This window comes from Ambystoma mexicanum, chromosome 5q (genome assembly GCF_040938575.1).
Source record: "Ambystoma mexicanum isolate Mex_15411 chromosome 5q, UKY_AmexF1_1, whole genome shotgun sequence".
NCBI lineage: Eukaryota > Metazoa > Chordata > Amphibia > Caudata > Ambystomatidae > Ambystoma > Ambystoma mexicanum.
Window position 1 is genome coordinate 108,760,889 of NC_090933.1, and position 12,151 is coordinate 108,773,039.

At 45.0% G+C, this 12,151-nt stretch overlaps 1 protein-coding gene across 3 annotated transcripts in view; it reads right to left on the reverse strand.

Moving 5' to 3' along the window:
* The window catches only part of GALNT4 (polypeptide N-acetylgalactosaminyltransferase 4), a 492,533-nt gene that overhangs the window by 99,053 nt on the left and 381,329 nt on the right, over positions 1-12,151 (reverse strand). For all 3 annotated transcript variants that reach the window (XM_069620611.1, XM_069620612.1, XM_069620613.1), the window contains 2 exons: positions 7,522-7,653; positions 7,312-7,422 (listed from right to left, as the gene is read on the reverse strand). In XM_069620611.1, coding sequence (XP_069476712.1) covers positions 7,312-7,422; positions 7,522-7,653 — 243 coding nt within the window. The remainder of the gene's footprint in view (positions 1-7,311; positions 7,423-7,521; positions 7,654-12,151) is intronic.

Here is a 12,151-nt window from a genome sequence, read left to right on the forward strand (position 1 = left end):
CCTGTGGTCTCCCTGCGACCCCTAAAAAAACTACAAAAAAAAAATATATATATATTTTTTTTAATTGAAGCTCTTGTGCTGTCGCCAGCACCATGTGGCTCTTTGGTTCTGGAGTGGCTGGCTTTCTTGTTCAGGCCTTTTAAAAAAAACAGGGGCTTTCATGAGGTAACACTGAGCTGTGACCCTAAATAACAAAGAATAGGAATAACAAATAATTTGTCTTTCTGGAATTCTACACAATAATTGCTAGACTCATTAAAGTTTTATTTCAGGCACACTTCAGGGGGCGAGTCACTGATTTAGTCTGTTCTTAAACACCTCAAATTAACAATGCAGACAAAAACGTACAAAAACGTACAAAAAGCATTTAGAGTCGAATAAGCATCCATTTCAGACTATGTACTTTTTTCACAAGTTGCAATTTTAGCACGTTTTTTTCTGTTGTTGTCTCCATTACGATCATCACAAGACATTCCATAGCAAATAAAGTGGCCCTTTATGTCATTGCACCACAATTAATACTTTGTTGTAATGTGTCTATATTTCCTGGCATGCTGTTCAGGATGTGCGTTTGCACGTATGAGGTAACGAGTACGGGATGTCATGCGAGTGCGCTGCTTTCCCCGCACTACTCTAAATTCTTTGATATACAGTCTTGAATCCTCCCAATCGTATGTATTTTGCCAACCTCTTAAGCCTGAAAAGTAGATCCACGCAGGCTTGACATGTGGCCACCTTTGCACCAGACCTGCAGATGAACTGGCCTGCTGTTAAATCTCAGTTACCAATTTAATGGTATCAACTACAGAGTGTAGTTTGCTTTCTGACTGAGAACATTCGAACATGTAATTGCTCATTTTACAATAACCGGTAAAATAGCTCAGTGGGTTAAGTGCTCGCTGCTGCAATGTCTGTGTGATCTGCAGGTTCGAATCCTGGCGAGATCAATGTAGTAACGAAGACCTCCGGTACTCAAGGTAAGTTCATAGGGTTTTATTGTCCTTGTCCTGTACTCAATCAACAAGACACAGGGATGGTAGGGGACACAGATGACACAAGATCACAAGGGAAACACCGGGCTCACCACCACACCCATCTTCTCTGGTCACAGCTTTCTTTCCCTCACCAACCGTCACCCAGCAGAACACTTCCACCACCAACATTCCTCTAGCAGATGACATCACACACACTGCTACTCTGCAACCAGATTACAACACTTCTCCTTCCCTAGGGAAACACAAAAGAATGACTAAGGCAACATGACCAGCACCAAACCCTAATCATCCCATCACAGCATGGTACCAGAGGTTCCGCACACAGCGGCCGCCTATGCCCAGAACCCCTGACAACTTCAATTAATAGGAACCACACACAAAAGGAACCATTCACAAGCCAAACTGGACCAAGTTGAAAATGCCAACGGCACACTAACTCCAAAACACAACTCACCAAATCCCTCGGTTAACAACCTCGAGGCCTAAAAACAATAAACAGTGCACTTACTCCTGTCCTAAACTGCCCCTCAGGACCTAGGGCTGCCACCCCGAGCCACACTATTGTTAGATAACACTAACCCAACTACCTAACCAACTTACCCTCCTTTGCACAAAACACCTTCCACTCCGGCTTGCCACCCTGGAATATCATAGCTGCCCCTCTGAGCACAAACCAACCGCCCCCTAAATGGAGCAACAACAAATGCCCAACAGCAACCGAGGGACCCACGCAGCACAACCCCAACCGCAGTAAAAAGAAGAACCGCATCCACAATACTGCTCCACCACCACAAAACCGTTGGCCATTTCCTCTTTCTAACATTACACCAATTCTAAACACACCAGTAAGACAACCTGATTTACCAAACTATAAATCAGGAGGTAAACTGGCAACCTTAGATCCAACATAGTAACCTACACCTGATAAACCGGGTACTATGAAACACTGGCAAAGTTAAACCCCAACCCATAGTGACCTACCTCGGCCCTTGGACCAAGCACTGTGGATGACATGAAAATTCAACACAACTCAGGTATAGCGACCAGACTGGAGTTAAAGTAAATGCTATGAACACACTGCAGCAAACAACTGCCCTGAGAACAGCACCCATGCCAATAGTGACCTACCCTGATAACACATCAGGCACTAATGACCACAACACCCACGCCAAAAGTGACCTACCCTGATAACACATCAGGCACTAATGACCACAACACCAATGCCAATAGTGACCTACCCTGATAACTCATCAGGCACTAATGACCATAACTCCAACCACACACTCAGGAATAGAGCACAACTGGGACCTAAGACACCATAGCGACACACCCTGCGACTAAACAGGAACTATGGACCCACAGAACACAGCGCCCTACCCCGGCACTAGACCAGGCACTACATAACAGAACACAAAATGAGAACAAACACACTGAGGAAATGAGAACAAGCACACTGAGCACTCTATACACACATAGGCAATAACCAACCCATGACCATACACACGGCGACCTACCCCAGTATCAAAACTGGGCAACATGGAAAAAAAAACACAACACCTGCTGTGAAATAGATGGAGAAAATACCAGGCACCAAGAACCATGGGACCACATGTGCACCACTATTGTACCCTCAGCCGTGCACATCAACAAGCATCAAAGGATGGTCAAAATTACGTTACACAATGCATGGAACAACAATATAGGTGCATATGAATAAAATGTCACGAGAGCACTGGAAATGTTTAACACTGGTTGATCTGGAAGCACCGGTTGATCTGGAATTACACATTGCATAAAAATAAACGCTCCAAGATGTAAGAACTTATGTCCCAGAACACAGTTCACGGTCGACACCACGCCATGAACAGGTGCAGTGCTGAACACCTGCCTCCCATTGCTGGACATCTTCTTCAAACCCCCCTGCCCCCCACACCAAAGGAGGGAAGTGGAAAACCTTACATTCACATCTCTGAGAAAGGGCACTAGCTCCACGGAAGGCCACAACAGAACAACTCACAGGCACAAGACAATGGCCTTTAATAACATACCCATAACACTACTTCCGGGAACCCAGGTACTCATCCTTCTAACATGGGCCACAATATATACTCTCTCATACCCACGCATAAGGCCCAAGACACTAACTGGTAAAATGTCCCCAAGCCAGGTTGACGACCACTCTGCCATTTCTTGAAAGACTCTTTGTTTGTGTCAATGATCCACCATGACATGTCCATGCTTGAAAACCCGACCAAGATCACTGTTAAAACACGCCCATCCATGGACGCGTTGTTGATTACACCCTCGTATTGCAGTACCAGCGTGGAAAACCCAGTAGAAACATCAACGGCTACCAATCACTTTGCAAACCTGGGACCGGATCAATTAGAAACTCCTGTGCATAGTCCGATCAGCAACACTGCAGGTAATAGCCCCCAGATGGCTTGACTGGCTAGCGATCAGGATAGTCACCTAATAACAGCCAGACTATGCTCCACCTGCGGAAAACTCTTGGGCCAGGCCTGCGATCCGCAAATGCCACGAGAAACTCCTTCCATCCGAACTTGGCAATTGACAAGTACATCAGCCAGTTCGCAAGCCAAGACACTCGTAACCAGACGCATTCTTGTTTAATTTCAACAGGAAGAGAGAAGGTGGAATTCTCGCACGTGACAGGCTGGAAACGCCTCTGCCAACCTTGTTTCCTTCCAAGAGGATGAGAACGTGGAGCCCTCGCACGTGCCAGGCTGGAAACGCCTCTACCAGCTAATACGTCATCATTTTACAACAGACTGCAGTCCCAACAACTTCCTTCGAGACGACCTATAGCAGCTTCCCACACACACTTCAACGGACTCAAAGACGAGTCGTAACGTTACCTTCAGTGCCACAAACAAAATCCCTGATGGTGGATCGGATTACTTTCCCTTCGACCGCTCACACCAACGGCATAGATCACTCACACAACAGCGCAGATCCCTGCTTGTCAGCGACTGCCACGCACAGAGCCCTGGCTGCCCAAAAAGCGGCAGCGTAGGTCCGCCCCCCCTTGACGGAGCATGCAATGTTGCAGCAGGGAAAAATGCAGACCTCACTTGATGGGCGACCGCTGCGTACAGACCCTTTGCTGAGAGGGAACGCAACAGCACAGGACCGCCCTCCGTCGCAGCAGCGCAGGACCGCTCTCACCTGGAACACACGACACTACACCGGAAAACTCTGCTGAAGTTCCCAATGACCAGAGGAGCGCCAGGATCCAGTCGACCCCCTGCAATGCTGTACACCGAACAGGGGCTCACCTCTGTTGCTCAACGGCCCCACTGGCAGCAACAGTCACCACGATGCCTCTGGATGAAAGGACGACCGCAGAAGGCACCAGAGAAAATTGAATGAGCTCGGTGGCCACAGACACAGAGCCGCCTGGGTGTGGGGGGACCACACGGGGGGGCGGTGTTCCAGGAGTGCTGCACCCCCCCAGCAGCGCCATCAGGAAGGCAATCCACCTACCATCCCATCCTCGTGGCCAGTGTAGTAACGAAGACCTCCGGTACTCAAGGTAACTTCATAGGGTCTTTATTGTCCTTGTCCTGTACTCCATCAACAAGACATGGGGATGGTAGGGGACACAAATGACACAAGATCACAAGGGAAACACCGGGCTCACCTCCACACCCATCTTCTTTGCTCACAGCTTTCTCTCTCTCACCAACCGTCACCCAGCAGAACACTTCCACCACCAACATTCATCTAGCAGATGACATCACACACACTGCTACTCTGCAAGCCAGATTACAACAATCAACTCATCCTTTCATCCTTCCGAGGTTGATAAATGAGTACCAACATAGGTTGGGTGATATTGTATGTATATTTGTTCTATATAAACGAAAGCGCTTAAGCATAAGTGCTATATAGTAATATCATTTGGCCTTGGACATCTGCTTGCATTCAAAATAATTTGGTCATATGGCCTACACACTCTGATGTAAATGAAACATATGGTGATCCATTCTTGTATGAAATGTAAATCACATTACAATGATATTGTAACCATGTTTTTTGTAGTGTACTTAGGAACAATGCTATATAATGCCACTTCCAGTTTTGTCAAGGGGTGAAAGGTCACGTTCCATCGCTTCCCGTGATGTCACTTCAGGGTGGGGTCAAATGACATCACTTCCTGAGATATCATCAGAGGTCAAGGGTTGTGTGCTGTCACTTCTGCTACCCCTGACATTTTGGTGAAGTGACGTCCCTGGCTTCTGCCTGAGATATCAGACAAAGGGTGGGTAGAAACTGACACCAACAAAGGGTTATCTATGTTTACACCTGCCTTTAACAAAGAAACAGAACTTTGGTTGTATTTTTATGTGTAATGTTAGTCAAGTGAGTTACATGTATATAGCATTGAAACAAACTGCATTTTCTTGATCCCTAATGTCATGGCTGTATATGGAGATCTTTAAATAGATGTCTTGTGCATTCACGGACAAGTGTTTAGTGCAAAGCTCTATGCTGATGCGTGAAATGATGAAGTAGTGTGGGTGTGTCCAGTAGAAAAGCGGATCACAAGAAAGACTGTTGCAAAGATATACTGAGAAGAAATGTGATAGATTTCACACCACTGCAGTTCTTAGTCACTTTGCATGGTTGACAAAGACTGGTACAATTAAGAGGCTTGTTTGGATGGTGCTGCCTATCAACTGTGTCTTTTTTCGGAGGCATTTTAGTTTCTTGGCAGCTTCCTGACGATGAGATTGGCAACAACTATTTCTCCCTTGGCCAGAGTAGAGATCATGTTTTGTGTTTGTGTTGTGGGTTCAGGAGGATCAAGTTAGCAAGTGTCTAGAGCCCTTTGGAGATACTGTCCAACACCCCAGAGGAGGGCCCTCAAGGCTGTAGTGTGTCAGGGGACCTTGTAGCGTGTATGTGTTCCAACACTTGAGTTTGGGTACTCCCTAGTCAGAGACATATCACCTTTGCATAGTGCACAAGTTCATATCTAGGTACAAGCCTTTTCGACAATGCAATACAGGGTGGGTGGTTAATAGCGAAACCTCTTAAGGAATGGCTGTAATCTGAAGGTGCTAGGAAAATGACTGGGTGATACTCGGTGGGGCTTGCTGTTCACTGAGCAGGAAAATCCAGTGGACTTTTCAGAGTTACGAAAATATGCAAATATCCACTCACATGTCAATCAAGTATCGTACACATATTCGTTATGTTTAGTGGGCTGATGGGCCCAACACGAATGACTGAACTTTCCATAACTTTGGACATTTTTGAAGCAGGAGCCTATTCTAGAGGTAGTTTATAGGGTACGACGTCCAGTCATCGCCGTTTTTTTTTGCTGCATTTTTTGCCAACAGATATTTTACCGCAAAACAACCCATCGAAAAATATGGGGGGTGGGTAGAGGGATATAAGGTTTCTGGGTGTTTTGGGACTAGATTTCAAATCAGTGGGAAGGGTGGTTGGGGGGCTAGCCCCCCAAAAAGAAAAAAAGAAAACATTTGATGAGTTTTTGCGGCAAAAAGAAACGTGCGATGGAATGACATGGAACCGTTTATTGATGGTGCTTTCTTTCCTCCCACATTCAGGACATCACCTTAACACAGAGGGCCTCATCACGAGTTGGGCGGTAACGCTGGCGCTAATAGCGCTGGTGCTATCTGCCCTACCGCCAAACCCACCGGAGCTATTAGCGCCGGATCACGGGTTTGGCGGATTTGGAAATCCCCATTCCCCATTGAGCCCATACGGGAATGCCCCATTCCCCATTGGGCTCAATGGGGAAATTTCGTGCTCATACCGCCGGCGGATTTCCCGCCGACGGTATGAGCGCAAATTTTCTGCGGATTTCCCCCCAGCTCAGAGCTGGGGAGAAATCCACTGAAGCCCTGATTTGGCAGACCCTTAAATCAGGCGGTAACAGCGCTACCGCCGGATTTAAGGGTTACCGCCAAACTCATGATGAGGCCCAGAGTATGTAGTTTAAGACAGTTACCAACGACAGTGACGCGACTAATGGTGTAATATGCCACCAAAACATGCACTATCTGAGTATAATTGATGCATTGTTAAAACACATAACAAAACCCCCAATCAGAGGTTTAACAAAGGTGTACAAACCAAGTTGAAAACCTCAGGAAACCTAGGATTACCAAAGTTTCTGACCTGAAAGGGCACAATACAGTCAAATGTCCTCCTTGAAGTAGTGAGGAAGGGTACAAATGGAAGTTAATGTCTAATTGTACACTTACATAAAGACGCTGTTATGCCCCAACATGTATAATACGTGAAGGAAAAGGATTACCTGGTTGCCTCCTTGGCCATGGCATCCAAAAAGTGAGAGGTGGGCCCCAACAGGATTCCGGTCCGGGGCATTGTAATCCAAGCATTCAGACGATATTCCCATACTACGGATCTGAGAGAAGGATAATGATATTTTGTCTGAAACCCTTTCATCGGCGTGTGTAGCTTTACTTTTGAAATCTTATAAAAAAGGAATGTATGAAACACTTACTGCCCCATGCCAGCCCGGGCGATCCTCTGGCACATGTAATTCTGAAAATATGTTTTTCAAATACCAGTCAAAGTTCTTGCATTTCAGTCGCTCTCGCAACAGTTTTCTTTCAGAAATGTTGCCAGAATTTTCCTGGAACAAAATCATACAAGCAACCATTAAAAAAATAATAATATAAAAGGCAATACAGGTATTGGGACTCATTACAAGTACGCTAGTGTGGGTAAAAATGACAGTAAAGTGCCACTAATTCTGTTACCGGCACTCTACTGCTGCATTATCGCACCGTTTGATGTTAGGGAGGTAGATTTAACTAGCAAAGAAATTTGAGGTAAACCATCCTCAATACAACCAAAAATCTGCGGATTTATCATGCAGTAATTCCACCAGCTGTAAATCCGCCAAAAATTCCCACGGAGTCCTATGGACTCCAAAAATGAGGAACTACCACCACTTGCAATCCCATGATAACTCCATTGGACCAGTGGCTTGTAACAGTAATCGAGTTTGGTGGTAATTAGGCAGATTTACTATCGAATTACTACCAAGCTCGAAATGAGGCCCATTGTCTCTTGTTAGTCCTAATGTGGCATTTGGAACTTTCAGTAAAACTATTGATTAATAAGACACTCTGCCACTTATTAAAAGAAAAAAGATTTCCAAAACACATTGCTGATGCCCTACAAAGCGGCAGGAATGGGATTATCATATCCATGATTCTCGAATTAACAATTATATGACTTCTGCTCACATTTTAAACTGCTAAATGTGCAGTCCTTCTACTTAGAACATTCTCATTTACCTTCTCTTGACATTACCTTAACGCATTCGAAAATCCTTGAACAGCTGATTTCTAAGATTTAGTCTATTATCAGCAAAATCTGTTCTAAAAACAGAGGCATCTTGGAGCCCTATACAAACGTAATGGTAACCCCATAGTTTTCTGATCACGTTCAGCCCCTTGGACTGGAAGGGTGTAAATTAGAATCTAAGTGGAGAAAATCTTTTTTCATAGTCTTACTTAAAGCTTTGCAAAAACCATATGAAAAGGCTACTCTACTGGCTAAAAGACGACATTATACTATCTGAATTTAAGGTGCTAATAACTGCAGCCAGGTGTAGCATAAAATATATAAAGAACTTAAAATTGTACTTCCAGTTTTTCTGTCACCTTTCTTCCTTCTCAGGAGGTGTGTGATTCACTGGAAAATTATTTCCTAACTAGAGTTCCAGCATTTCTTAGCAGCACTGAGCGTGAGACAGCTACAGCCAGCTCTTCACCCAATATTGTCAGACAAGCTGATAAAAAAATGTGTCAGCTTCAACTATTGTCAAGCCTGAATATTGAAAAGCGCGTTTATGGCATAATTCCTTCGGGCTCTTATTGAAATGATATACTGGCGATGCAATTTGGATGCTTTAAGTGAGGACTTAAATTTAATGATTAAGGTAAGTCTTAAACATAGGGAATCCCTCTTTTAATCAAGAAAATCATAGCGCTTTCTTTATTAAAACAAAATATAACACCTTAGATTCTAATACTGTAGCACATTTTCGTCCCATTTCTTTTCTACCTTGCATTCTTTTCTACAATTATGGATGAAGAGGTTCCTGCACAAACAGCATAATGTTAAGAAAACGTCTGGACATTAGGAGACAAAATGGACGCATGGTTCAGGTTGTCCAGTGACACCATTGTTACATGACTGAGGGAACACACAACCACTGGAATATTGTTAAAAGGTTTTATTAAGCAACAGTAAAACATAAAACTATTGCATGAAAACTGGCTGATGATGGCTGTAACGTAAAGGTTCTTGGTAACCCACAATTATATATGAAAGGCATCAAATAAAGAGGCATTGGATTTAGCGCTCAGTCCTTGCACCAGATCAGATTAGTAGAGAGTCTTGCCGGCAAAGAAGTATAATGCTCTGAGTCAGGATACTGGAGCATACTCACTAGAGTCAGCACAAAGCAAAGAAGGCTTGAGAAACCAGGAGGTGGGAGGACATGAGAAACAAGGAGCTCGGTTTGGCAGTAACAACGTCTAGACGATGGGTAGTAAGTGAAAGGAACGTCTAGCATGGAATCTTAAACCTGCAATTGCAAAGCATATCTCTGCGTTCACTGGTTCCTGAAGTATCCGTATTCAGGAAGTGACATACAGGTGCAGCGGATGACATTTTGGGAGAACCAAAAGTTGCATTGTTGTTTGTTCCTTCTTGCCCAGAGCCATTGATTCCATAAAGACTCATGACAACTGCACCGTCTGTGCTATGTGCGGTTCATGACAAAGACTCCTAATTGCTTGATCAACTTCACCAGAGTGAATCTGGTGAGCGAGCACTGGCTATGGAAATACCAACTTTACAGGAGCAGTCACTTGGTAGGCAAGCCTGTGAGTACCTCCGTTATCCGAGATTATTTCTTCTTTGCCATCTTTTAATTTGCATTTTCTTTGTAAAGGTTAGGGTCTCCCTGCAGATTCCGGATCCTGCCTCTGGTGGCAGCGGGTAAGCAAGGGATTCCTTCCCTTGTGTAAGCGCCCACAAACGCGTCCAGGTTGGTATGGGCATGCATGATTAGCAGTCTCTGCATGTGTCTCGGATGTAATCAATCTTCCATATCATTATTCGGAGCTCTGGGGACACTCGCAGAAGTAGATCCTCGGCATGCGGATCACATCTCCTCTGTTTGGCAAACATGTCTTTCTCTACAGAATTCAAAGTGAAAGCTCCTCTGATTTGTAGAAATGTCTTTTGCTGCAAACGAAACACCCAGTTCTCGCTCAATGGCACAAGAGTCTTCATTATTACTGAGGAAAATTGACCATATACAACATGCATAAGGGGCTTTCTTGTTAGCGGGAGAGGGACGCACTGGGGCTACCAGAAGGCTTAAAAAAGGTCAGACTCCCTCCTTGCTCAAAGATGCCCCACAAACGAGGCTCGCATTTCCCTGGGGAATGAGAGCTAGCATTGTTTATTACTGGATGAGAAAGTGTTCTCTTTCTTGTAGCCATAAACATCTAGATCCAGACCCTTGACAATTTGTTGCTCTAAACAAGATTGTCCCAATGTATTCTTGCTTCGTCTGGCCATTCATGGTCAGCCAGGGCTCATTAAGGTTCTGGGAGGTTGGGAAATATACAATTAAGGATAGCAATAGGATTGTGGGGTTTGTGAGATCCCCCAAGTACTAACTCCGGGTCTGTACTTGGAATGGGTGGTGTTTCCTGACCAATTCTCATCACCCGCCCTACAATATCAGTCTTCGTCAGACACCCCACTGCAAACTTGACCTTCATCTGCAAGAACTTTGACAAAATGGCTATGCAACAACTGGTTGAATCCCTGAACTTACTTCATGACCACCAGTCAGTGTTCTGACCCTTCAGAGGTATGGAATTCGGTGTTGTGCACATGAGGGCCACGTTCCTGCAATCAGTGCACAATAACACCTCAACCATTCTCAATCTGTTAAACCTGCTTGCATAATTTGTCAGGAACTTCATTTGGGGGGGCGTCACAGACGTGGCCCCTTTGTTCTCCCTTGCTGCCCCTACAATCTCCCTTGCTACCCCTGTAAAATAAAAAAAGAAATCTTTTTAAACCTCAGCTCCTGGAGTAGTGGGGGCCTCGCAACACCAGGTCTGGGGGTGCCTCGGCGCAGTCTTCACCCATCAAGGTTAAGGTTGGGCCAGGGCTTGCAGCACGAGAAGGAAGCGCTCAGTAGGGGTTAATGCTGACCATGACATGTGGCACGTGTCACATGCCACGTTCAACTCCAACCCCTTCTACGGCTTACTTGCGGCTCATATACAGGAACCAGGAAGCTCTCCCAGCTTCCTGTTTGTGAGCAGCACGGAGGAGCAGAGGGTGGCCTGGAGTGACAGACCGAAGCTGGAAAAACAGGTAAGAAAGCTTTTTAAAACAAAACGTAATTTGTATTTTGCATAAGTGCGTGTCAGATGTGTGTATGTGCTATGGGTCAGTGAGTGGTGGGTTAATGAGATGAAATGTGATAGTGTGTGTTTTTGAATGTTCTGGGTGGGTGGGCGTCTGTCTTCCTGTGTAGATAATGCAGTCAGAGTGGATATAAGAGAAGGTGTGACTGGTGGGCGAATGAATATAACTATGATAGTGTGTTTCAATGTTTTGGATGGGTACATGTCTGTGTGGCGAATGCAGTGTGAGTGGACGCGAGAAAAGGTGTATGTGTCAGTGAGTGGTTGGCAAATTAAGTAGGGATGTGATAGTGTGTGTATGAATGTTCTGGCTGGGTGGGTGCTTTCCTGTGTGGAGAATGCAGTGTAAGTAGACGTGAGAGGTTTATGGGTGAGTGAATACCTGCCATTGTTGTGCACTTATGCATACTGTGGTGGAGAACTGCTGTTTCAGAGAAAAATCTGGCTGCTTGTCCAACATTGCTGAAGAAGACACCACTGTTATGCGTTACCGAGCTGCATGACTTCAGGGCCTCCTGCCTTACAAGATCTGTTTTGTGAATGATAATGGTCATTATGCACGATCTTCGAGCTACAGTTCACCCTTGTAATCCAAGTAACGAGCACGTTCACTCTATATATGTTCTTTATTTCACGACCTAGACGGCTAACATAATATGC